The sequence below is a fragment of the Myotis davidii genome, unplaced genomic scaffold (genome assembly GCF_000327345.1).
Source record: "Myotis davidii unplaced genomic scaffold, ASM32734v1 scaffold96, whole genome shotgun sequence".
NCBI lineage: Eukaryota > Metazoa > Chordata > Mammalia > Chiroptera > Vespertilionidae > Myotis > Myotis davidii.
In genome coordinates this window covers 2,814,862-2,842,658 of record NW_006289416.1, presented here as the reverse complement: position 1 = coordinate 2,842,658, position 27,797 = coordinate 2,814,862, and the positions used below count along the sequence as shown (strand labels likewise).

Sequence of the window (27,797 nt, the reverse complement as noted above, 5' to 3'; positions counted from 1 at the left end):
CTGCTAACTGTTCTCAGTATCCACTCTTCCTGCCTCCTTTTAGTACGTAAACTACTGAGCTTTAGCAGGGAACACACTGCCCAACAAGAGACTAGACATCCTAGCTTCCCTTACTGTGAGATGTATGCATGTGGCTAAGTGTTCACATGCAGAAGTGCTGTGTGCATCTCTGCTCTCCTCCTCCACTTCCTTCCTCTCCTCCTCCCATAGACTGGAATGGGATCATGGGATAGCATCATAGTGGGTAGTGGAACAACATAGATGGGATCTAAGACTCTGAAAAATAAGACTGAAGATAACTACCTAGACCATTCCTTTGGTAAGTCTAAAAAAATTAGCAAGTCCACCTGTATTGTTTATATTTTTATTTTCTGAACATATAATATTTTGACATCTTATACACCTTCCTGGCTGGAGCTAGCCAATTCTTGGAGATAAAAGAGGGCTCAGCCTGGAGCATGTCTTTGATATGTAAACTAATTCATCCAGAGCCGGGTCTTTTTTGTCTGGCCCATGCATCCTAGGGGGAAATATTCCTCTGCCTTAATCATCCCAGGGCCAGGTACTACGTAACTAGGTACCATCCCTAAATTATTCACATGACTCAATCCTAAACTGCTTTGCCCTGTCTTGCCTTTCCCACAGAAACTTCAGTAGAGGCCATGATCTAGGCTCTCCCCTAACTCCTGCCTCCTGACCAATCAATGCAGGTTCTTTCCCATGTGGTCCTGCATGGTATGCCCTGCCTCTTCTCTGGATTTGTAAGTATAAATACTCGGTTTTGCCTGGCCAGTGTAGCTCAATGGTTGAGCATTGAACTATGAATCAGGAGGTCACAGTTCAATTCCTGGTCAGGCTACATACCTGGGTTTCAGACTAAAATGCCAGTAGGGGACTTGCAGGAGGCAGCTGATCAGTGAGTGTCTCTCATCACTGTATACAAGTTTGCAAGAAAATGAGAAAAACATTTTTTTAATGAATTCTTTCCCTGAGCCTCTCCTCTGACTCCTGTTGTAGCCACACCTGGCTGACCATCACAGAAAAGAACCAGAAAACCACCCTTGTAGCCAGGAGGTATTAATGGTCCTCCCAATGTGCTAGGGCCTCATGTAGAAATAACATTCCCACTTGTACATATATGATCCATTCAAGACACTGCTAAAAAAAAGAAAGTATCCTAAAATTGATGATTATAGTTTGTCTTAAGAATTAAGTTATAGCCCTGGCCGGTGTGGCTCAGTTGGTTGGGCGTCATCCTGTGAACAGAAAGATTGTCAGTTCAATTCCCAGTCAGAGTACATGCCTGGCTTGTAGACTCAATCCCAGGTAGGCAGCCATCACTGTCTTGCTCTCATGTGGATGTTTATCTCTCCCTCTCCCTTTCTCTTTCTCTAAAATTCGATTTTTTAAATCTTAAAAAATAAAGAATTAAGTTGTAGCACTTTGTTTACTAGTTCATTAAAGCTAAAACTATTTTTTAAAAAGGTAAGAAATAATAAATTTGCTCCCCAAATAGATATTAAAGAGTAAATTTCCAAATAACACATCATCCTTTTGTTGCAGCTCCCATAAACTAAGATGGCTTTTCATAAAGGATTTAACATCTCTACTTGAACACCTATAAAGAACTGACGAGGAAGGTACTGACATTAGGGATAGTAACACAATTTTGAAACTAGTTATTTTTGGGTTGGTGCCTTCAGGGTTAATTTTTTATATCAGGTCTGGAAGTTGATATACCTATGCCATGTAATCTGGAAGAATTTCCAAACGGCTCTTTTATCATTACATAAAACATGTTTTGGTAGATTGATTTGGTCTCGGTGTTTTAAATATTCTTTAAAGATGCTTTCTGGTAGGTCTTACCTCGAACAAAGACATAAGCACTATATTGTTCGTAATATTCTCCCATTCGTACACGGATTGTGTAGAGGCCTTCGTCTTCTTTATTGAGATGAGAAAATGTCAGTGTTGCCCGATCTCCGCTCCAATGGGGTTGCACCCATTTTGATGAAGAAACAGGTATTCCTGGGGAGAGAAGTCAACAAATTAATTGATTTTTTTCTCTATTTCTCCCTTCTTCCTCTCTCCCCTCCAATGCTCTCTCTCTCTCCCCCTCTACCCTCTCTCTATTCCTCTCCTTCTATATTGAAGGCTATTTGACTACAAGAGCAATTCTCTAGGGCTTTGAGTCATTCTGCCATGTTTATATTGGTAAAAATACTAGACCAGAAGCGAGGGACCAGTGCCAGATGCATAATCTCCAGTGCAAATGAAATGGCAAGGCCTCTTGTTCAAAACGCAGAGAAAAAAATACATTAAAAAGTATAAGGCTTTTTCTTCTAAGTTTATCACTTATAAAATATAATAGGAATGATACAAACTGCAAGAACTAATATTTTTGTGCCATGATTTTATAAAAAATAATGCTTTATTACTGTGATATCTTGACTGTTAATAAATATTTCTGGCTTGATTTCCTGCAAATTCAGTTAATTAGGCCATCAAATTCATACCTTTAATAATTTCATTTTAAGTGGATGTAACTGAAAGCAACATCACTCATGCTTTACAAATGCAAGATCACAAAGGAAATTTAAAAATTTTTTATTTTGAGGAGAATATTTCTGCTGATACCACTACTATTACAGCTGTTAAGAGTGTTACTTACTTACGGTATTACATAAATTTATTTTAAATAGTACCATATAGTTAGGGTATTATAAAGTTAACTTTCTGAGAAACTATTTTAAAATATAAATTTTACTACTCTAGAGCTGATTATTCTTGAAAAACAATTTTTCTAAAAAGATTTAACCCCCATACAAATAAGTTTCATGTATATCTAAATTTAATTTAAATGTAATTTATATAATTGCATCTTAATGTTTTCTTTTACATGTCCCATAATTTGTGGTGGTCATACAAGAAACTGAAAATAACTTCATGGTTTGTATATAATTCAAACACCTATTAATGCATTCTATCATTATCTCTTCAATTAAGAGTAAAAATTAATTTAAAAATTGTCTTCCTTGTTAATAATTGCTTCATCCAAAGTTTCATACAAAAAATAGTGTTCTTTTACATTGAATGGGACAATCTTTAAACTTAGTTTCTATTTCTAAGTCTGTAGATAGTTGCTTTGCAATGTTGTGGCAATTTTCATAACCAGAGATTCTAAATTCTTTGAAGAACCCTAACAACTACCTTATGTGCTTTATTGCAATGTCTACGTACACACATTTATTTTGTAATATTTTACTGACAAAGTTTACTGCCTGATTGCTGGCAGTTCTTGACAGCGTTCAGGCCAGGAAGTTAATATCTACACAGATGCCACAAAGGTAAGTCCTGGGGATGGACAGGCAAGCTGGCCTTCCCGGATGGCTCCCATGCTGCCCTTCTCCTCCTCTCGGGACATGTCCATATCAGTGCTGCTACTGCTGCGGCCATGCTGGTTTCAGTCTAAGGCCAGGTCCAGGTCCCAGCCATTGCCCTGCGACCCACGCTGCCCAGACTGCCCAGGTGCCCCATGCACAACTGACATGCTTCCTAGTCCCACTGGTTTATAAACTTCATTTATTTTACTAAATAAAAGTAACTTACAAAATGAATGTATATCCAACTTACAACAGCAAAAACACATTTTTTGTAATCCTTTCCATGTTACTTGATGATGAGTTATAATTTTCACAAATATTATGAAAGTTCTACTACTTTGATATATGTGTAAAAACTTTTTAAACATCCTCTAAAGTTCAAATTCTGCCAGCCCTGATAAACAGATCTGCAGTCTCATGGACGTTCATGCTGTGGTGCCAATCCCAGTCTGTGACCTTCTGTAAATAAGAACCTAAGTGAGAATTCATTATCAAGGCTCACCATTTCTGTACCACTGGATCTCTGGCTGGAAATGCTTAATTTCAGGAGTGATAACTACACGGCAGCCTAGACTCAACGTCTCGCCCTCTCTCCCAAAAGACACATCAAACTTGTCATCAAAGTGGATATCAAACTTGGATGCATAACCATAAGGGGTCACGGCAACTAGGTACAACAAAAACAAATATCATCAATTTCTTTCTTTTCATCAAAGAGACACAAGCATTTTAATAACCACAGGCAGAGAGCAGTCACAACAAATACTGATCAAATAATTTACTAAGCAAAAATTAAGTCTTATAAAAGAAGTACATTGTGAGAAATGGAAATTCTATGCATGAAAATTCTTGCTTCATTGGTCAGAAAAGCTTATTTATAATTAATATAATTTAAAGGTCATTTTATATAAAACATAAATTAATACCACATTTAGCTTAGACTTAGTTGCAATATACATATGCGCTTTTTAATTTTAGATTCTGAGTTCATTTAAACTTTGTTGCTTGTAATCTTGGAACAAATAGCTATATTAATACATCATAAAAATTGAGTTTTTCAGTAAGTTGCTTTAGTTTCTTTAAAAATCTAAAAAATAAAAAATAAATAAATAAAAATAAATAAAAATCTGAGTAAAAGATATATTACAAATGTCAATAGAGAAAATGAAAAGCTTAAAATATGGTAACTTTAAAAATATTTTTCTTAGAGATGTCTTATTAATAGATTGTGTAAATGCCTGCATCATAAACTCTCCCAGGTTTTATTTTCTCTTTTCTCAAAGGAAAGGGCTTGAGAAAATAACAACTATTTATTTGTGGGTTCTTATATGCCAGGCAACCTACCATTGGCATGCCATTTAATCCTTGGCATAGATATTAGTTTTTCCTCTCTTCCAGATAGGATGTAGAAGTTCACAAATATACAGCTAATGACAAGGTTTCAAAGGTATCACATGTGAAATTAAAACTCAAACCTATAACTGCTCAACTCCCAACACTTAGGCCCTTTCTTTCATGTTTCATCTCTCTTCCTAAGATCTCTTAGTATTAATTTGAAAAGGCAAGCTAACGTTTATTGAGTTCAATTTGTGCCAAGTATTGTTCCAATTATTTAATATCTATTAACTCAAGCTACATAATAATCCTATTAGGCAAGTGCTATTATTATCTCTATTTTAATAATACTCAATATTATATTAGTTTCCGGTGTACAGCATATTATGCTGTATTTTAAATGGAGATGGCACTTAGCAAATCTATTTTTAAACTTACAGCTGAGGGGCAGGGTGGATGCCCCAGCATGGAAGCGAGTCTCATCAAACTCTCCCTTATATCCTAGAAAAGAAAGCATAAATGCATGTGAACTTCTTCTAATTTACTTTTTAGCAATGCGAATAAATAATAAAAAGGTGCATTTTGAATAAAACAAGTCCAGCAAACCTACTCTTTACCACAACCGAGGCGTATGCTGAAAGCTCTCCTTTAGCATTCATCGCCGAGGCCCGGTACTGCGCGGTGTCTTCAAAATCACACCTGAAAGAACGTACAGAAACGCGTGGCCGTCACAGTGACACTCCCTGTAATTACTAGCTGCTCCTTCAAGGGGTCTTTGCTGCCACGGCACACTGTAAGCCGGTGGCTAACGTGGCTCTAAGGAACTCTTGAAGAAGCTGCTCTCTGATCTGGCTCCCTGTGGGATTTTATGTAGCTCAAGAGATTTACAGCAGATTCAAGCCAGCAGCGCAGAATGGGAGAAGATCTATAGTCCATTGTTACCCTTGCCCGGATTCATTTTTAATGTCCAAAAAATGTTAATAAAATGCTAAGCACATACATTACAGCATGAAGAGCATTATGATAGATAAACTGGGGACACAGCCTCCCTGCTGGCTTCCCTCAAGGTAAGTTTCAGTCTGGGGGCGACAGGGAAAGAAACAACCTCTCCTTGTAGACTTCCACGGCCTCCCTCAGCCCAGACCAGATCCAGGTGGGCCTAATGTGTGTTTCTAGCATCAAAGTACAAACAAGTTATTCATCCCTTAATTCTACTAAGGTTCAGGCCACACTGGAGTTTTGGCCCACAGCATGACACAGGAACTGCCATTTGTTAGGTCCCCCAAGTTATAATACAGAAACTGGGATATCTTAATAATGGATTTAGGGAGACAATGATCTCACAGAGAGATGAACAGGCTAAGATTACCAAGCAGGTTGTTTTGTGTCTTATCACTACCAGTGTCTGTGTTATTCATTGTCCCGGAAAGTTTAGTTTCAGTCATATAAACTTATTTCTTGCTGAAATTTTACAGACATGAATAGAACCCCAGGAAGGTCAATGCAATTGTATTTCTCAGAACTATGTAATTATCAAGCAGCCACACAGCTCACTGTTGTCTCTATAGAACAACTGACCGGCAGAACTGACGTGACTTGAGGTCAGGGTCAGAGCTTGGTGAATGTCACATGGTGCCAGGCAACTCTTTGAAGCCCAGCACCACGTGTCAATTGCTCTGACCTGAAGAGAAGGCTATAAATCCCTTGAGATCAGAATGCTGTAGGTTTTACTTTGACATCTCAGCGTGTCATGGATGTATGTGAACTGAAGATGGTGGGAGCTTGTTTAACTTTTTTTATCCACCTAACTAGGGTTGGACTGCAAAGCCATCTGAGGAGACACAATAAACTTTCGAGGACTTAGAAATTTTAATGCGGGTTTTGCTTTCGAATTTTGCTTTAAAAACATCCCAATGTCCACCCTGCCTCCATCACCAGCTGATAGGCAGATGCATCATTTTCCACAGTCCCTGGTGGGCAGAAAGAAAGAGCAATTTCTCCTAGTCCAGCTTACTTTCTTTCATTGCCACCCACCCCAACCTTCATGGCCTTTACTAAGTAAAGACAAAAGAATATGATGATGATGATGATGTTGATTTGGAACACTAAAAAATAATTGAGCCCTAGCCAGTTTCTCAGTGGATAGAGCTTCGGCCTGCGGACTGAAGGGTCCCAGGTTCGATTCTGGTCAAGGGCATGTACTTTGGTTGTGGGCACATCCCCAGTAGGGGGGGAGGCAGCTGATGAATGTTTCTAACTCTCTATCCCTCTCCCTTCCTCTCTGTAAAAAATCAATAAAATATATTAAAAAAATAATTGAATATTAATGTCTCAATTATTTTATGTAACTCATTTTCTTACTGATATCGAAGAAAAACTCTCCAGCATATAAGAGATAAATAAAAAGATGTGAATTTTTTCTCAGCTTTGACTAAATTCAAACTTAAGATCACTTTAGTAGGTAAAATGGGCTTGGTAAGAATGAGTCATGCATATCATTCTCAGCTGGGCACCTAGAGAAGCAATGCATGGGCGTGCTCCCATTGTGATCATGCTGCACTGGGAACAAGGGGGGAGGGCAGCTGTTACTGGGGTGGCAAGGTGCCTACCTGAGTGACTGTAAGGCAACACACACAGACCCTGATGTTTTCTTACTTGTTAATTTCCAGCGTGTGCATTCCATATCGACTTTCGATAATATACTTTCCAGGGTTTGCATGGACATTTATTGGCACCTGGTTTTTATACCTACGAGACAATGGAAACAAGGGGGAGTAAGTTGAAGTGTATGTAAATAGCTTCATGATTAAAAGCACACACAATTCTTGAAGGAACACCTGTAAACATGGCACTGAGGTCAGCAGCAACATCTGTTCAATAAAGGCAAGTCTACAGTAGATTAAATAAAATGCATAGTTAATGCAATAAAACTTCTCAATGTACTTACTTTCCTGTCCCTCATCATGAAAAGTACATTCATAACAATGTGGTTGAATCTTGCATATATAATGTTGAGTGGAAGAGACAGACACAAGAGAGTACACAGTACAATGGTTGCTTTTATATAAAGTGCAAAACCAGAAAAGACTGATTCATGCTGCTAGAAGTCAGGAAAGTGATTTCCCCCTGGGGTGGGGGAGGGCAGTGGGGTGGGTGGGGGAAATATGAAGGAGGCAACTTAGATGCTTCGTTACATGGGTGTGTGCAGTCTACAGAAATTCATCAAAGTTCTACATTCATATATAATATGCACTTTGTGTGTGCATATTATCCTTCGTAAAAGATCTAAAGAAAAACTTGACCATTGCTGACATGACAGAGGGGAAGTTTTTGTGTTAGGGGTTTTATTGTTAGCTGTCTATGTAGGATGAAAGTAAAACATTCTTCCTACTAACATTCTTGCATGTTGTGAAACAACAATAGCAGTTGTATTAAAAGCTCATTATATTTAAGTGTTTTATTTACTCATAAGCAAGCATGGCTCTTGGCTTGGAAGAAGTTAAAATAATAATAATGAAAAAAAATCTGACAAATATAAGCTGAAGGATTCCCCTTTTCTGACTGTCCCACCCCTAGTTAAGCCTCTCAGACCTCAGAGAGAGAGGTTACATGGAAGGGTCCTTCCTGAGACACTGTCTCCCAAGTCTAGAAGTGGCACCTTGATTCTCTACCATGTCCTCAAGGTCTCAATAGCCGGTGGCTACGGTGCCAAACAAGTCTCTCCTGCTTAAGCCATTTCCTCCCAAAAGAGGAGCTAGATTTCACTTGTTTTCCTTTCAGACATGCCACTTTATGTGCACAGATAACATAAATAACACGAATAACCACAACTGACACAGAACATTTACTAGAGCCAGGCAAGGTTCTAAGTGCTTTATGAATAGATTGTAAATTCAGCATTCATAACAACCACATGAGGCAGAACTGTTTCTAACATCATTTTCCAGATGAAGCAGCCCCAGAATGAAGAGGCTAAATAACTTGTCCCAGTTCACACAGCTAGAAATAGCAGAGCTGGGATTTGAACACAGTCAGTCCGGCTCCTGACAATATGTGATGCTTCCATTTTCTCTATTTAGCTGCATTTTATTTCTTTAGACTTCTGGAAATTGTTATAAAGGGGTTTGGGATCAGGGAAAGTGGTGAAAAGGGAAAGAAATAAGATAATCTTCAATTAGTTCCTTCCCCTTGCCAACTTGCACACTCACACACACATGTGTACACACAGGCTCTATGCCCCTAAAACACAAATCCATTTTCTATACTTTGTATTTATGCTTTATTTTATTTTTAATCCTCACCTGAGGATATGTTTTTATTGAATTTAGAGAGAGAGAGAAGGGGGAAGAGAGAGAAAGAGAGAAACATCGATGTGGGTGAGAAACATCTACTGGTTGCCTCCCTATGTGCCTTGACTGGAGATCTAACCCACAACCTAGGTGTGTGCTCTGACCAGGAATCGAACCCACAACCTTCTGGTGCATGGGATGACCAAATGAGCCACCCCACGAGGACCATTTTCTATACTTTTTAAAATGTTATCATTCTCCTTCTCCATTTAGCAAAATCCCAACTCATCCTTCAAGGTTCATATCCAATGCCACTTCAATAAACTCCTCCCTAAAACCTCGCACAATATTACTTTTTCCTGCCTCTCTGCATCGGTGTTATTTGGATCAAATTGCAAAGTATAACATATTAAATTATTGCTAACTATGTATCACTCCTACTAAGCTCCCAGTACCTTGATGATGGGGACTGTGTCTGATCCATATTTACTTCTATTCCCACTCTCATGGAAGTTTGAGTCATGGGCACATATTTGGCACTCTGTGTTTGATAAATTGAATGGAATTATTGTGTAATGCAATAGATTAATTATAGCTTCATAATTTTGGGCCAAAGAAACAGAGTTCTAGTGTGGATAATTTAAAATAAGTGCATATGAAAACAGTAAGTTGAGGCTCTTTGTGTCTCGGTTTTTTCATATCTAAAATGAGAGGGCTGGACTGGCTTAAGAATTACAGTTGCATGTATGATGTCAGGTGGGTACTAGATTTATCAGGGTGATCACTTCATAAGCTATGTAAGTGTCTAATTACTGGGTTGAACACCTGAAACTAATTTAATATTATACATTAACTGTAATTGGAAAATGAAAATTTTTTTAAGTGGAAAAAGAATTGCCGTTGTGTGGCAGTTGTAGTGGCATAACCTACCCAACCCATAGAACACATTGCCAGCTGCTTCCTGCTAGCCCAGAAGCAGCTTCAGACAGCTGCCTCCCCACAGGGCCCCAGGCAGACAGGACTATCTGATCAGGTGGCTTGTAACAAGAAATCTGCTAGCGGCTTCTAATTTCAAACATTCCTCATTTTGACGAATGACAGGGTAGAATCTGTTAATTGACATGTTCTTTTGATTGAATTAGGTTAGGTAATTTCACACTTGACTCAAAGCTCCCTCTTTCTCAGTTTTCATGTGTTGGGTGTTTTCAGTAGTTCCTTTTAGCATAAGAAGAGAAATATGACACCAAAGGCTGTGTATGTGCTACTTGACCCAACAACTGGGTGACACTCAATTTGGCTTCTGACAAAAATGTTGTTCATATCTCCATAAAGTTTGAGTTAGAACAGGATTTTGCAGCTCCCAGGGTTGTTTCTCCTTCCTTGCTCTCCAGTACTAACCAACTTGGCACCTGACGACTTTTTTAAGTTGACTACATGGCACATGAAATCAGTTTAAAACACACACACACACACACACACACACACACACACACACACACACCCCATTTGAGGGTCTTCCTAGTTTTTCCTCTGGTACGCCAGCTGTCACTGTAAGAAATGCCTGTTTTAAATCACCAGGCAAGGAATAAAAAGCAATTCAACTCTGTTTTCCAAGGAAGTCACCGAGGCATTCAAATTCTGGGTCACTTGACATTGGTTATCTTCAGTATTAAGTCAGAAAAGAAAGGAAGGATGTTTGGCGTACTCTGTATTAGTAAATGCTTCACAGCTTGTTATTTCTGGAAAGTGAAATTCCAAACTGGCCAGTCATCAGCTAATTCCGGAGAGCAATCTACAACCTGGGATATTTTGTCAAGAGGTTTCTGAAATTCTCATGAATATTCAGATGTATACTATTTCACTTATCATTTTCATGTAGCTTCTATAAACAATGAGTTTGCATTTTACTATAACTATTTCTAGAATAAACTCTTAGTTTATGTGTGTAAAACACACACTAAATGCCCCTAAACAAATGTCTGTTTGGATAGAAGGGTAACAATGGAAGGTCTTTGGTGGTGTAAAACATCGTCAAGTAAAAAGGCTTCAGCCTAATTTTTTTCTATCAGCAAATAATGCATGCAAAATGGTATTTATCATATTGAATCCCATCACAAAGGTGACTGTTGCTTAGAATTCAACCTTATGTTTTGAGTAAATAGTTATTACCCAATTTAAAAACCAATGAGCTGAGAGAGATCTATCCCATTTGGATAGATTTTGAAATTATATAAATAGAAAAAAATCTAAAATAAAACCCCAACCCTTATGTTGGGAGGTAATTAAAAATTACAAATAATTTTAACTATTCTAAATGTAGGTTGTTTTCCTAAGATAATATGGCAGCAAATACTAAATTTAAAGATATTGTGAATAACTCTACTCTTATAAATAAATTCAACACATAGTCTATAATAGAATTTATAAATTCTCATAATATGCAAAAATAGAATAAGACCTTTCCAAATCTCCATTTTTCTAAGATATATTTATCATATTATTTCATTCCTACATTGTAAATTATTATCATGCCTAATGACAATTTCTTTAAGTGTCTATTTGCCAATGACCTTAGGGGCAATGTGAAGAATTCCAAACATGTATTTTTTAAGTGTCTCGCTTAAGGATCTAGCCCAGTATCCACATATAGATTCAAAAAGGTGTTGAATGAGTGAAAGAACGCTGCTCACCAATACCAGCACATGCTCCAGTGAGTTTGTGTGGATCTCCTTGCAGACTACAATCCATATTCTCATTGATAAAATTGATCTAGACTTTGGTTTGGAAACCCAATGAAATCTGGTTCTTTTTAACTCAATTCTTTCCTTCTTTTAAAGAGAATTGTTCTCTTTTCCGGTAATTCATATAATTTTTAAAAATGACTAAGCAATACATCTGTATGGTCCAAGAACTAGAAAGTATAAGGGTGCACAGGGAACAGTCTCCTTCCTTACACTTGTCTGCCTTCTACCCAGCTCCTTCCCCACAGCTTATTGCTCTCCTTAGATTCGTGGGAACTTTTTAATATATTTTTTATTGATTTCAGAGAGGAGCGAGAGAGAGATAGAAACATCAATGATGAAAGAGAATCATTGGTTGGTTGCCTCCTGCACACCCCCCATCAGGGATTGAGCCTCCAATCTGGAAATGTTCCCTGACTGGGAACCAAATCATGACCTCCTGGTTCATATAGATCAACTCTCAACCATTTTTACCTCTTCTTCCAGAGTTCCTTCACACAAATAAAACAAATACAATTTTCCCTTGGTATGCACAGGAGGTTGGTTCCAGGACACCTGAAGATACCAAAATCCACAGATGCTCAAGTCCCTTATATAAAATTGTGTAATATTTGCATGTAACCTATATTTGCAAATAGGCTACAATAAAGCATGTCTACACATAATTTCATTTGTGTGGATTCAGCATAGTGCTTGGCATGTTTCAAATTCAAGTTTTACTTTTTAGAACTTTCTGGGATTTTTTTTCTCCGGAATATTTTCACTCTGCAGCTGGTTGAATCTATGGGTGTGAAACTGTGGATATGGAGTTTCCTGACTATACAGATATAAATGTTCCCCTACCTTTTAAACCAATATATAGCCTGCCATACAAGCTATTACATAAATATTGCCTATTAAGAAAAACAACGTGGGACTGACCAAAGAGCAGCTGCTGCATGTGCGTAACATTTGCTAGACCTCAGGGATTTCCATGACCCGAGGGTGCCTAGTGGAAACTTGGAATCAAGTTTGGAAAGGGCTCTAAGGGAGCCAGGCACCAGGCACACATGCCTTTGAAATACGTGGCTAAGGAACGAACTGTTGCAAACAGAGGCATCATGACTCCATGAAGCATTATCACACACTTATTCCTATTATTTACCTCCTTCTATTCAGGAAGGTCATTCTCAATTATTTCTTTCATACTTGTCTTCAGTGTCAGACCCAGGAAGCTGCAGTTGGGAACCATAAAAGCATAAATGCCAGCAAAGAAATCACCAACCTCCTGGGTTCTTGCTTGGGGTGTGGGTTCCCTGCTCATTGAGGGGATGGATGACTTCTGAAGATTGCATTAGCAGCATTGCAAAGTAAGTCAGAGCTTCATTAATAGACCACATATGCAGGAATGTATACTAATCCCACACAGAAGTTTACTTCCAGAAGTGGATTTATTTACCTTGGAGCCAATAAGGCTGAAGTTGTAGGGTCTCCCACTAGCATGGGTCTCCACAAGACTGTATGTCTAATTTATACTAACTTTATATTCTTCTTTGTAAAGAGTACCCCCAAAATGAATAAACCTCATGCCCCACAAAGACTGGATCTGACCTTTTTTATTGCCATAGGCAATTTTCAGTTACCTACTAGCTGATTGTCCAAATTTCAGCTTTCAGAAGGAGAAAATCTTGCTCTCAGAAGTATGGTTAAATATTTTCTTGGTGGTCCACTACTTCTTTTGTTTTAATATTTACTTTTTCTTTGACTTGCAGGACAACAGGACTTTCTGTGAAATGCTCTGATCTGTCCCTACTGGAAAAATCTGGGGTAAAAATGAATTTGTCTCCTCCAAGCACTAAAGGGAGTGTAGAAACTAGGGAAGGCTTTTCCAGTAAATTAACAATCTCCCAATCATTCCTGAGGCAAATCTTGGTTTTTTTTTAAAAGGAGCCTATAGGACATAAAATTCACATGTTGAGGAAATGAATATTTCAAAGCCAGATATAAAATTTTAGTAAAAAATCATACTACTGCTCAATTCCATTAGTGAGGATAACTGAAAATTGACAGTATTTCTATTTTTCAATTTAACTGGAATTCTAAGAGTCGACATTTTGGTCATCTCAAATTTTTCTGGAGAATTTTTATTTTTTACATAAATATTTTGTTTTTAAATCACTAATTTCCCAGCCAACAAAACAGAATATAAGAAGTTTAATCTTTGACATATCTGAGCTCTGCCTTTGTGGAGCCTGTAACTCCAGTTTAATAATTAACACCATCAATGTCCACTTGCATGCTTGTACCCTAGTTGCTGTGAATTTAGCAGAATAAATAAATGCTTAAGAAATGAATATTTACCTGTCAGATATTACTTTTAAAAATCATCTTTAACTCTAATTTTTTAAAAGCAGAGATAGGATGCTATGTAACAAATATATGTACCTACCTAAGGACTCTGAGTATTTGTTTATTAGTAGTTCATTTGAATTTTATGAAAGAAGAGTTTTTAATGACCAAATAATATTTCTTGGAGCTGGAAATTTGTTATCCTTCATGCATTTCTATAGGAAAGTCTGGATATTATTTTTTAGGTGACATATCATCCATTTTTGAAGAGAAAATATCCCTTTAATAGGCCAAATTATGCAACTCTGTAGTCACAGAGAGAGATGAGGCAAAGATAAGTTGATTCTTAGCTTACTATAGTATACTTTAAAGTTTATAAATTTATTTTTTAAAACTTCATTTGCATTGAAATATGTTCCTACATTTCTCACCTTTGAGTACTATAAATTATTTGCCTTGATAATATATAGCTGGTTTGGATTTTCATTCTTTGATTTTCAAACTCAAAAACCCTGAAAAAAGTTTACATGTAAGAAAAATTGCAAGTAAAGGCAATGTGATTAAAGGCAGGTTGACATCATAGGTGAATTTTTAAAACCTTTCCACCTGCTTCTTAAGAATAACCTTAGTCAGGTAACTGGATCTATCTTGTCAGCTACCTCCATTTATGCCAGCCACGTGTCTGACCAACATTAGAGATCATGGGAAAAAGGGAGAAGGAAGCAGGGACTCTGCAAGTGACAATGTCCTTTGGTGTAGTGTTTATACTGCAATAGAGGGTGCATTTACCACCACTCCTGATAAAAAAAAAAATAGCATGCAAACTATCCATGTCAGAGAATAAAGTGAAAAACGCCTTTTGAGTTGGCTCAATCATTTTCATACTTCTGTTCTCTGTGGCAGATATGCATGACACATAATAAGAAAATTCTGAGCTTAGGAATCAAAAAATCACTGACAACTGCAATAGGATATACAGGATGCCCAAAACATGTATACACACTTTAACAGCTGATAGCTCAATTGATGTTTCTCTCTTTTCAGCCAGACTAAGCTTTGAACAAAAGAAATTCATCCTAAAATGCTACTAGAAGTTTGAAAATGCAGTTGAAGTACAAACATTTTCAAAATATGTATACATTTATAATTATTCAAAGTGTGCATACATTTTTGGGGTCACAGGGTGTCCCCCCATAAATGCATACATACTTTAACAGCTGATCACTCAATTTTCACTCCTTTTCAGGTTTAACTGATTTGAAATAATGGGTGAAGCCAGACTAAGCTTTAAACAAAGAAAATTTATCCACTAGACTTCTTTATGGGGCTACAAAAGGATAGAGTTTACAGTACGAAACAAGCAATAGTTGATGAACTGAGGGCACACATTATCAGCAGTGCCTGGACCAAAATGGTTATCAGTTTGAAAACAGGCATTGACAAAAAAAGTTACCCATTTCTGTAGATTCTTTTAAAATTTGAAAATGAACTGTATGTTAACAAATACTGACTTTGTAATCTTTCATAGTGTGTATAATTTTTGGGGGGTGGGGAGCTACCATATATAATGGAAGGGGGAAGGGAGCATTTATTCTTTATGGAAAGAAGATTCCTTCAGGCCCCATATTGAGTAATATTTCCCATCAAATCCCCTCTTTTTTCTTGGCTTTAGGAAAAACACATTGAACCTCAGCTCAGATGATTAGTAGAGTTGGAACCCTTTGGGTTTTAATTATTTTTTAAAAGGCAGCATTGCTTGTCATCACAAAATGATACCTATATTTAATGAGAACAAATTTTTATGATCTATAGAAATTATAGATATACATTTTCTTTGTATGTAAATATGTTGATAAAACTTTAACACTTTAATAAGATAAAGACCCATCGTATAATTCTACATAATAAAAGGCCAGAGACCATAAGTATAACAACCGGGACGACCGCTCCACCAGTCGCCATGAGGTGCATTGACCACCTCTCGGTCCCTGCCCGCACCCCCCCCCTCACGATTTCATGCGCTGGGCCTCTAATATAATTATAATGTATCATAACATATGCAATACTGTTTTTCCCATACATAAAATATTAATCTCAGTATACTTTCTTCACTATTTTAAAATTCTATACAAATTTGTAAATGCTTTCAATGACTCCTGCATATTTATAATGCTGAATATTTTCACTAGAGGTTAAATTAATTTTGTATAGTTGATTATAGGAGTAGTTTTCAAAAAGATAACATACCATGTGACACGAGGTGCTGGCCAGCCAGATACAGAACAGTGTAATTTTACATTTTCCTTCTCCCAAACAGTGTGGGAACGAGGTTTGATGACAAACTCAGGAGCATGGAGAAGATGATCTTCATTCATTTTTCTATGAAATGCCTCAGTTTCTTCTAACTGGAAAAAAATCAAAATATTATAAAATCAAAGTAACTTGTACTATAAAAATAACAAGCAAGAAAATAATAGCAGCCAAAAATAAAAAAAATAAAAATAACAAGCAGAAACCAAAATTACAATTTTTCCATTTGGAGCCTGATTTTTATATTTAAATCAAATGCATATTCCTTGCTCCTTTTTAAAATAAATACACCATTTAAGACTTCTGGTCAAGGTGGCAGTATAGGTAAATGTGGTACTCAATTTCTCAACAGAAACTTTGCAGACCAGAAGGGACTGGCATGAAATATTCAAAGTGATGAAAAGTAAGAACCTACAACCAAGATTATTCTACCTAGCAAAGCTATAATTTAGAATTAAAGGACAGATAATGAGCTTCCCAAACAAGAAAAAGCTAGAGTTCATCACCACCAAACCAGTATTAAATGAAATACTAGAGTGTTCTTTAAAAAGAAGAAAATAAATTTAAAAAAATAAGGCCCTAGCTCAGGGGTGGGCAAACTTTTTGACTCGAGGGCCACAATGGGTTCTTAAACTGGACCGGAGGGCCGGAACAAAAGCATGGATGGAGTGTTTGTGTGAACTAATATAAATTCAAAGTAAACATCATTACATAAAAAGGTACGGTCTTTTTTTTTTTAAAGTTTTATTCATTTCAAATGGGCCGGATCTGGCCCGCGGGCCGTAGTTTGCCCACGGCTGCCCTAGCTGGTTTGGCTCAGTGGATAGAGTGTCAGCCTGTGGACTGAAGGGTCCCAGTTTTGATTCTGGTCAAGGACACATGCCCAGACTGTGGCTTGAACCCCAGTGGTAGGCATGCAGGAGGCAGCCAATCAATGATTCTCTCTCATCATTAATGTTTCTAACTCTCTCTTCCTCTCCCTTCCTCTTTGAAATTAATAAAAATATTTTAAATGGATAATAAAAGGCAATAAATATATATCAACAACAAAATCTAAAACTCAAAATAAATGCATGAGCAGAACAGAAACAGGCTCATAGATACAGAGAACATTTTGATGGTTGTCAGATTTGGGGGGCAGGGGTTCTGGGAGTGGGTGAAAGGGATTAGGAAGTTACAAAATAGTCATGGGATGTAAAGTACAACATAGGGAACAGACTCAATAATACTCTAATAATTATGTATGGTATCAGATGGGTATGAGATTTAGTGAGATGGTCACTTAGTAAATTATACAATGTCTAATCACTAGGCTGTACACCTGAAACTAATATAATGTTGCCTGTCAACAGTAACTGAAAAATAAACAATGATTTAAAAAATAAGAAAAATTTTAAAAGCTACACCATTTAATTTTAACATTTTAAGGCCAAGGTATATATTTTATTTCCCGAAGGTGGACTTCTTAAGATTCTTTAAAACCTTAATTTCTGTAGAACCTAAAATTACATGGAGTTTAAAATGATTGTTTGTCTTTCTCTGACCTATATATTTTGATGTCTTCTTCTTAGTTTCTTTGTTTCTCCACAAGATCACATATCTCTTCATTTGAAACAAGTCAATTTCTATCTACACACACACTACATGTATTTCTACTTTTGTAAGCTATATTAACTTGTCTTTTCTTACTGTTTTTCTTAGTGACAGACTTTCTGCCTTTTCTCGAATTGCAACTTTTCTTGACTTCTTCTCAAAAATTTCCTCCTGGTGGAGAGTGGACAAAGACTGTTTCGATACTGTGGACTGCTTGGATGTTGTGATTCCTTCTTCACTCGCAAGAAGATTCCTCTGGGCTATATAAGCAGCAGCTTCTTTAATTCTTTCTTCTTCTGTGTCTGTTATTCCACTGACATGCACTTGGCTAGAATACAACAATGGCAAAATAGAGATATTGTGGATGGCATTGATAATATTGCCTAATTTTACTAAGTTCAAGGTACCAGACCTCAGACATTGTGCACCATGCCCAAAGAAAACTTGATAGAAAAACCTGTTAATCAGGAACTAACTCTTCACATATGAAGTGATTGTTACCTTAATAAAAAGTGGTAACAACGATAATAATATCTATGGTGGCCCTGGAGTTTTGCCAAGTGCTTTTTACACACATTATCTCATTTTACCACCACAACAACCTTATGAGGTAAACTTTAAAACTTTATCATTTCAATTTTAGATATATGATAACAAGGCTCAGAGAAGTTAGATAACTTGCCCATGGTCATTTCCTTGGTGTGTATAAATATGATTGAGTCTATAATAAAAGATTAATTTATGACTTCCTTCCAGAAAACATCCTATATAATAAAGCCCAGCGACTGAACTACGGAATGACCAAAACAACCAGTCAACCAGTCGCTATGATGCACACTGACCACCAGGGGGCAGAGGCTCAATGCAAGAGCTGGCCCATGGTGGTCAGTGCGATCCCACAGTGGGAGTGCCGCTTGGCTGACTGGTATGAGCAGCGCTCCCACAGTGGGCCGATCCCCGCAGGCCATGCCCCCCACCAGTGCACAATTCCATGCACCAGGCCTCTAGTGATACTATAAAATAAAATGCAGTTTGTGTGCTGTGATTCTGATACATGACTAATGTTCTTAATCTGAATCTATAAATCAATTGATGTAATGCATTGGCCAGAGCTGTTGCATGTATAAATAAGTTCTAAATTTACCTGAGATCCTTATGCCTACTGGGTTTCTTTTCTAAATAATAAAGATTTCATGTGCATATATGATTGTGTATGTATATATGTATGTGTATATATTTAATATGATGGTCTTTATTTATACTTGCACATAGTTCTGATGAGATGCTAAAACTTGCATTTGAAGTGACCTTTATAAAAGTTACTTGTTTTTATTTATAATTGATGATAATGCCAAGTGAGTAGTAACACCCAAAAGTGCTCTGCAGTAGTTTATGATAGAATTTGTGCTGTGGTTTATTAATGTTGTCAAAAATATTTGGATTATTTTTAACCTCCTTCAATATCTTTGTCATGAACCCCATTAGATGTTTCAGTGAGGAAGTATATTGATTAGGTTGAAGATTCTTTTGAAATTGAGTCTCCCTAGACCTCTCAAGGCAGAATTGTATATTTGCTTTTCTTATAATAATAATTACCTCTAAATTTAAGCAAACACTGCCATTGTGTTTACAACTTCCTGGCACCTGAATCTATGCAACTTGCTGAAGAGCATGAATCAACATTTTCTCAAGTTTAGAATTTCTTATGGAATATTACTAAAATATCTGGTAGACAAGACTAGTCTACTCTGTTTCTCACTAAACTTAATAAGTTGTAATTTCATTTTCCATATCTCTATTACTCCAAATATGAATAACCCAGTCTCTACTAAGGAATTTAGTAGTATATCCAGTATAATTTAGGAAGAGAAAAAGAAAAATGAAACAATTTTAGCTTATGTCTTGATATAATTACCTCTCTCTCTCTCTCTTTTTAATGAGATTGGGAATGAATTAAAACTGAATATAAAACAAACCATAATGAAAGTGCCTGGAATTCTCTATAGAGGTTAAAATACAATAGAAAGATTTGAAATGAACTTCTAGTAGGATACTCTCCTCTCTCTCTCTCTCTCTTATAATATTCATAAATATTATAAATAATATTTATATATATTAAATATATAAATATATATATTTAATGGATTATATTCAGTGCTAGTTTTGCCCTGAGTTTTGATAACTCTATGTAAGAGAACATTAATTTAACTCACATTACCTCTAACCGAGACATGTTGGCATAGCTCTAGAGGGCAGAATGGAGTCACAGTTTCCATGCCTTTTCCATTTACAAATACACTTAACCTAAAAAAAGCTTTAAGTATTTCACATGAGAACTCAAGTACACTTAAAAAATATTTTTGACCCAGAACAGCAAGAATATTTGCCTTTAAGTAAATATAAATGCAGAGCAGTGATAACCCTGCTATAATCTGGGTACAAGAATATGATGCTAACATGCTGACAAACATATGCTGCTACTAATCTATAATAATAAAAGCATAATATGCTAATTAGACCAGACATGCTTCCTGATGACCTTCCAGACGAAGCCAGGGCTGTGAGGGAAGCCCAGGTCCTGGGTGCCTGCTGGTGGCTGGAGGGAAACCCAGGTCCCAGGTGACAGAGGGAGCCGGTGCTGGCAGCTGGGGAAAGGAAGGCCTACTTTGGCACGGATTTTGTGCATCAGGCCTCTAGTTTAAAATAAATTTAAATCCTCCCTGATGCTGTGATTACCTCTGATGGTCTCAACTTAAAACCTGTGGTGACACAGTAAACTCAAATTATGTCAGTATAAGAAGTAGAATTTTCAAGTGCCATGTAAAAAAATTGTATTTTCCAGAAATACACATACTATGCATATATGTTGCATTGCCCAATGCTAGGGGGACTCTTAGCTTTTCTACCACCTGCCATGAGACTTGTAGCAAGTCACTGAACCTTGATTTTCTGTTCCAAAAATTGATATACTAATACCTCTCCAGGGCTGTATTGAGGATTTAGCAAGATAGTTTCTATAAAGTATGACTCCCAGAAAAAAAATAGGTACTCAACAAATGTTCATTTCCTTCCCATCCTCCTCTTAAATTGCTAATACCATCAGCACATTATGAAGTATTATTTTCAAAATAGTAATAAGTATAGGAGATGACTCCATTTAAAAAATAAAGGAGAACTGGAAATAAAACCTATAAGATCTTTTTAAAGTCACATTTTCTTTTATCACAGTTTATTTTATAAATGATGATTTCTTGAGACTGACCTGGAAAACACAAAATTGTTTGGTGGGAGAAGACAGTGGAAAGCTTCATTTCATGCCCACACAGGTGGAGAAGCATGCCATGACGGTTAATGCTAAGTTGATGGTTTTTAAATAATTTTTTTAAAACAGTGAGGACGAAAACAAAACATAAAATAGTTCACTCCTCTCCCCTACACATCTCCTATAACAAATGTGAATAAATATTACACTAACTGTGAAGAGGCTTAAGTCTGGGCAGGCATACTTAGTAATGGTTTCTCTGGAGAGTTCACTTAAAAATCAGGTATCAAAAAATCAAAGATATCAAATAAAAGGCTAAAAATAGGATATTATTTATTCCCTTACCTTCTTAATTGGGTTCAGAGCAATTGTGACATTAGCCTCTGAAACGATTCAGAAAGGAGCCATCAGAGAGCAGGGGAAGAAAAACACGGGAAAACAAAAATCATAACTACATTATTGCCTACTGAATTTCCTGAGAGAATGACCTCATTTTGAGTATCACTATTAACTCTGTTAATAGTCCTCCATTCAAAGGAAAATCAACAGGAGAAAGCTCATAAAGTTCCCCTTAAATTTTAATTTGGTGTCTCAGACAAGTTTCCTTTCAAGATTCCTTTGGATATTATTATCGTTCAAAAAACATGTTTATATTATAAACACTGAAATTTGGCATTACTCAGACTTGTGATTTAGTGATTATTTTGTTTGATATTTACCTCAAATAATCTATTCTATATTCAATAAATATAAGCTAGGCATCAAATTATCATGTAATTCTTTTATATATATATATATATATGTTTTATTGATTTTTTTTTACAGAGAGGAAGGAAAAGGGACAAAGAATTAGAAACATCGATCAGCTGCCTCCTGCACACCCCCTACTGGGGATGTGCCCGCAACCAAGGTACATGCCCTTGACCGGAATCGAACCTAGGACCCTTCAGTCCGCAGGCTGACACTCTGTCCACTGAGCCAAACCGGTTACGGCATGATGTAATTCTTTTACTTAGTCTATGTTTTCTAACATTTTTTCCTCCTAATGAATAATAATTAAAACCACACAGGCAACCAAGATATTTTTCATTTACCTAACATATCATTTTATTTTGTTTTTTAAGTTCATTCAACATCTTAGAGTTTTGAATCTTTTTTTCACTCTATAGTGACTAGATTTGGTATTTAATCACTAGCATCCAGCAGTCTCTTTCTAATTTCAACTAGTTACATAAGTAGAATAAAGTTACTGCCTGGCTGGTGTGGCTTGGTGGTTGAGCTTCAATTCCAGGTCAGGGCACATGCCAGGGTTGTGGGCTCAAACCCCTGTGTGGGTGTGCAGGAGGCAGTCAATTGGTGATTCTCTCTCATCATTAATATTTTTATCTTTCTCTCCCTCTCCCTTCCTTTTAGAAATCAGTTTTTTTTAAAGTTCCTGATCATTCTCTTTTCTCATGTAGCCATCCTATATGATGGTAAAGACTTTAACAATGAACACACTTCCCTCTGCATAGAGTTCCAAGGTTCTTCAGACCTTTCTCAATAGTATATAGTGAATGCTCAATAAATGGTAGCTGCTATTATTATAATTAATTGACATTTACTCTCCACTTTATTATAATCAAGGCCAGGAACAGAATACATACTCACCGTCCTGAGAAAATGGGTACCATATAGTCACTTGGCAGGTTTTCCTTCTCCTCCCCAGAGAGAAGGCTTTTCTTGGCTCTCTTCATTTGGGGGCTCAACTTGGATGAATAATCTTCTAACATCAGATTGGAATCTGTAAGTCTGAAACAAAAGCCCTAATATCAGACAATAACAAAAAATGTCTTTAAAATATTCAAAATACTTATAAAATAAGGTTTTACCTGGGGGGTGTCACAGAATTCTAGATCTCTAACGTTATAATTATCTTTTATCTTTAGAACTAAAGTGAATGAGAAAGCCCTCTAGACAGACATAAGAGAAAAATAGGCTATAGAAATTTCATGGCTTTCCCCCCTAAGTTTCAAGGGAAAACAGCAGTGCTTTGCCAGAGGCTAAAGCAAACAGCAATTAGCATAAAAGTACAAAAGAGACATTGGAAGACCAATGGACTTTGATATTCAGCAAGGCTGAATATCAGCACAAGACTTCCCTGCTGTGATTGCAATGGCTCAAGGCAATTTCCTGATAATCCTTACATTATTTACCAAACTTTACCTTTGATCTGCCTCTATGCATTGCTAAAGGGCAAATGTGTATTCAAAGTAAATAAAAGCAGATGGACAGATCTTGGTCTCTCTGTGCCTCTTCACAAAAGAGGTTTCCACCTGGCCCCCCAAAATTCATATTTCTTATATATCATTTTCATTTGCACATCGGCCCCTCCTGCAGATCCTGAACCCCGCCATGCAGGTCGAGGCAGTGTTTTTGTAATAGTTCCAAATACTTTTTTCTATTAAGTTAATGTCCACAATGTAGACAGTCTCTATCTATACCAATTAAAGGGTAATATGCTAATTAGGGCAGACATCTTCCAGACATCCTTCTGGACAAAGCCGCAGCGGCTGCCTGAGGCTCAGGCAAGCTGCGGATGGCGGCTGTTGCTGTGAGGGCTGGGCCAAGGGTCAGGCAACCGTGGTGGCCAGCAGTGGCTGCAGCAGAGGCGTGATGGGGGTGTTGCCTTCCCCTGATCCACCCGGTCACCTCCTGCAGAGGGAGGCCAGAGGCAGCAGCAGTGAGAGGGTGATGGGGGTGGCGCCTTACCTTGATAGGCTGGTCACCTCCCGCAGAGCAGGTAGTGGGCCTAAACTGTCAGTAGGACATCCCCTGAGGGCTCCCGGACTGTGAGAGTGGGCAGGCTGGTCTGATGGACACCCCCTCCAGTTCACGAATTTTCATGCACCAGGCCTCTAGTATATATATAAACGGTTTGTATACACTGTGCATCCAAATCTTTTGGGGGATTAAAAAATATTCTGGATAGGGAGCCCAGGCAATTCAGATGCAGGGCCTTTAGGCCAATGAGTTGGGAACACTTCTCAACTCATTCTATAAGGCCACTACCTATACTAATAAAAGCCTATGTGGTTGTCACGCCCTCACGCTGTGATGCCCTTACGCACTCACATGGTAACAATCCATCACCAGGAGGCTGTGTGCACAGTGGGTGTGTGCGGGTGGGCAGGGACTTGACGCTGCATGTGTGGCATGGAGATGGGTCCTGCGGCTCCACACAGCGATGCTGGGGGTGGGTCCTGGCAGCTCTGCACAGTGACACTGGGGGCAGGACCCCCAGCTCCGGCCTACCTCTTTGGGGCAATCCATAGAGGAGCCCCAGATGGGTGGGCAGGGCCTACCTCTTTGGGAAGATTGATCATGGGGCTCCCGCACTGTGAGAGGGCACAGGCCAGGCTGGGGGAACTACCCCCCACCTGAGTGCATGAATTTCATGCACTGGGCCTCTAGTTACCTAATATCAAAACTAAACAAAGTGCCCTAGCCAGGTAGCTTAGTTAGTTAGGGCATAGTCCCAATATGCCAAAGTTGCAGGTTCCATATTCAGTTAGGGCATATACAAGAAGCAATCAATGAATGCATAAATAAGTGAAACAACCAATCAATATGTCTCTCTCCCCTCCTCTCTCTCTTTCTCTCTCTCTCTCTCGCTCTCTCAAATCAATTTTTAAAAAACATAAACATTTAAAAAAATTTCTTTAAACTAAGACCAATGTTACTTATGAACATAGAGGTAAAAAAAAATCCTTTAAAAAATGTTGGCAAACTAAATCCAGTAACATATAAAACCAAGTGGAGTTTATCGCAGGAGTGCAAGGTTTATTTAACATTTGAAAAATCAATTAGTATAATAGAATAAAAAACAGAAGCCACATTATCAATTAATAGATCCAGAAAAAATACTTGGCAAAATTCAGCATTCATTCATTTTAAAAACTCCTGCCAAAATAGGAATAGAAGGAAACTTCTTCAGCCAGATTGAGGCCATCTATAAAAAATTTATAGTTAATATCATATCTAATAGTAAAAACTAAATGCTTTCCTCCTAAAGTTAGAAACAAGGCTATAATATTGTTCTTACCACTTCTATTCAACATTTTATTGATGTTTCTAGCCAAAGCAATTTGTCTTAAAAAAAATTTACATTGTAAGGATAGGCATATAGTTCAATGGAACAGAAATGAGAGTCCAGAGATATTGGTAAACCATTACATTCATGGTCAATTGATTTTTGACAAAGGTGCTAAGGAATTTAATGAATAAAAGGATATCTTTTCAACAAATGGTGCTGAGATTATTGTACATCCATTTGCCAAAGGGTGAATTTATAATTTTATTCAATATCACACACACAAAATAATTCATAATACTAGTAGATTATATTTTTAAATATAAAAGCTAAAATTATAAAACTCTTAGAAGATAAGAGGAACTCTTTATGGTGCTGAGTTAGGTAAAGAGTTCTTAGATATAATACCAGTAGCATGATTCAAAAGAAAAATTGGAGAATTAAACTTCATTGAAATTAAAAATACTGGTCTTTTAAAGACATTGTTAAGAGAATGAAAAGACAAGGCACAGAATAAAAGAAAATATTTATAAACTGGACTCCTCATACATTGTTTTGGGAATATAAAATGGTATAACTATTTTTGAAAACAATGGTGTAGTTCCTTATAAAGTTGACCATAAACTTAGCATCCAAACCAGCTGATACTTTAGAAAGTACAGTTATAAGTTCAATTCAAATGTTATGGAACAATAGACTTTCAGATTGTGTTATATGTTAGAGTACCACTGAAATTTTCAGGTTTTATTTTTGAACTTTCTACAGCAATTTCATTTTTCAACAAAAACTTATTCAGTTTTCATTGTATGAAAAATACTGTGCTGTGCTTAACACTGGGATGAGAGGGAGATATGAAGATAAATACCATTGTTTTCTGAGAGCTTTATATCTAGAAGGGGAGTAAATGCTACCAGGCCTGGCAAGTTGTATTATGTCAATGGAAAAAAGGATGGAAGAACAGAAGGAAGGTGGGCAAATAAGCAGAAAGACAAATGCAAACAAAATTAGAATTCACAGGCTTGACAGAGAATTTCTGTCTGGGTTTATCAGGGAATCCTTTGTGAAAAGCGGGGCACTGGAAGATAGGTAAGACATCCCAGAATGAGCTGTATGTACAAAAGCCTAAAAATTAAAGCTTGCCCTGACTGGTTTGGCTCAGTGGATAGAGCGTCGGCCTGCAGACTGAAGGGTCCCAGGTTCGATCCCGGTCAAGGGCATGTACCTTGGTTGCGGGCACATCCCCAGTAGGAGGTGTGCAGGAGGCAACTGATCGATGTTTCTCTCTCATCGATGTTTCTAACTCTCTATCCCTCTCCCTTCCTCTCTGTAAAAAATCAATAAAATATATTTTTAAAAAATTAAAGCTTAATTTTTATTGCTGAACTATCTATGTTTTGCCATTAGACTTCACTGAGTGGCCATTAAAGAGCTAAACTCATTTTTATTATTCTAAAATTCTCCCTTTAAAACTAAAATCTTTATATACATTTACAACTTAGTACTGTTGCTTATAAACAACTATATACCAGAAGAGAAAGAGGCAGTGGTTTTAGTGACCTATGGGACAGCTTCTCAAGAATACACTTTTTGGCTATCATTGCTCAGGACTTCTGGTACCTGAAGTTCCATTTATTTCATCTTCAAAACTTCCAGGAGGGTCAGAAACAAGCACTTGAACTTCACATTCTATTTTCTCATCTCAACCTTTCTATCACCCACATTTCCTCCTCTGAAAGAAAATACTTTCTTTAAGCTTTTGTGAAAAAGTTATTTTGGGTATACTTTTGAATTAGAGCAGTTTTGTTCTATGCTGTCCCTTTGATATTGGCATCATGTCAGCTTCAATACTGTCTATTGACCTTTCATTCTCTGGTTTCCTAATATGGACACTTATGTAGGTCTCAGGAAAACATCAAAGTTAGTAGACATGTAGGATACCAAAAAGAGCCCATCTTGTGTTAATACACTTTGCAGAAAACATATCTTGTAAGATACAAGCATGAATTTATTTTTATTTTAAAAAAAATATTTTTATTTATTTCAGAGAGGAAGGGAGGGAGAAAAAGATATAAACATCAATGATTAGAGAAAATCATTGATTGGCTGCCTCCTGCACACCCCCTACTGTGGATCGAGCCTGCAACCCAGGCATGTGCCCGGACCTAGAATTGAACCGCGACCTCCTGGTTCATAGGCTGATGCTCAATCACTGAGCCACACCAGCTGGGCAAGCATGAATTTAGTTTGACCAACATCACCCTTGAAATTTATTGACATGTAGAGGAGAAACTAAGATGGCGGCAGAGATAAACACCGGGAAATTAATGCCGCACACAACAATTGATTAATACCTCAGAGAAACAAGACGGACTTCATCCAGAACCACAGGAAGCCTGGCTGACTGTAAACTCTACAACTAGAAGGAAGGAAAGGCACACTGAGACCCGCAGAAGCTGCAGGAGAGAAGCACAGAGGTTCGGGGCT

The 27,797-nt window shown here is 37.3% G+C and overlaps 1 protein-coding gene across 2 annotated transcripts in view; it reads right to left on the bottom strand.

The window, feature by feature from the left end:
* MYOM1 (myomesin 1) overlaps positions 1-27,797 on the bottom strand; it is a 118,683-nt gene that overhangs the window by 72,088 nt on the left and 18,798 nt on the right. For both annotated transcript variants that reach the window (XM_006761861.2, XM_015562699.1), the window contains exons 3-10: positions 22,892-23,032; positions 18,076-18,307; positions 16,324-16,481; positions 7,374-7,466; positions 5,329-5,417; positions 5,157-5,219; positions 3,886-4,050; positions 1,867-2,028 (exon numbers count right to left, since the gene is read on the bottom strand). In XM_006761861.2, the coding sequence (XP_006761924.1) occupies positions 1,867-2,028; positions 3,886-4,050; positions 5,157-5,219; positions 5,329-5,417; positions 7,374-7,466; positions 16,324-16,481; positions 18,076-18,307; positions 22,892-23,032 (1,103 nt within the window). The remainder of the gene's footprint in view (positions 1-1,866; positions 2,029-3,885; positions 4,051-5,156; positions 5,220-5,328; positions 5,418-7,373; positions 7,467-16,323; positions 16,482-18,075; positions 18,308-22,891; positions 23,033-27,797) is intronic.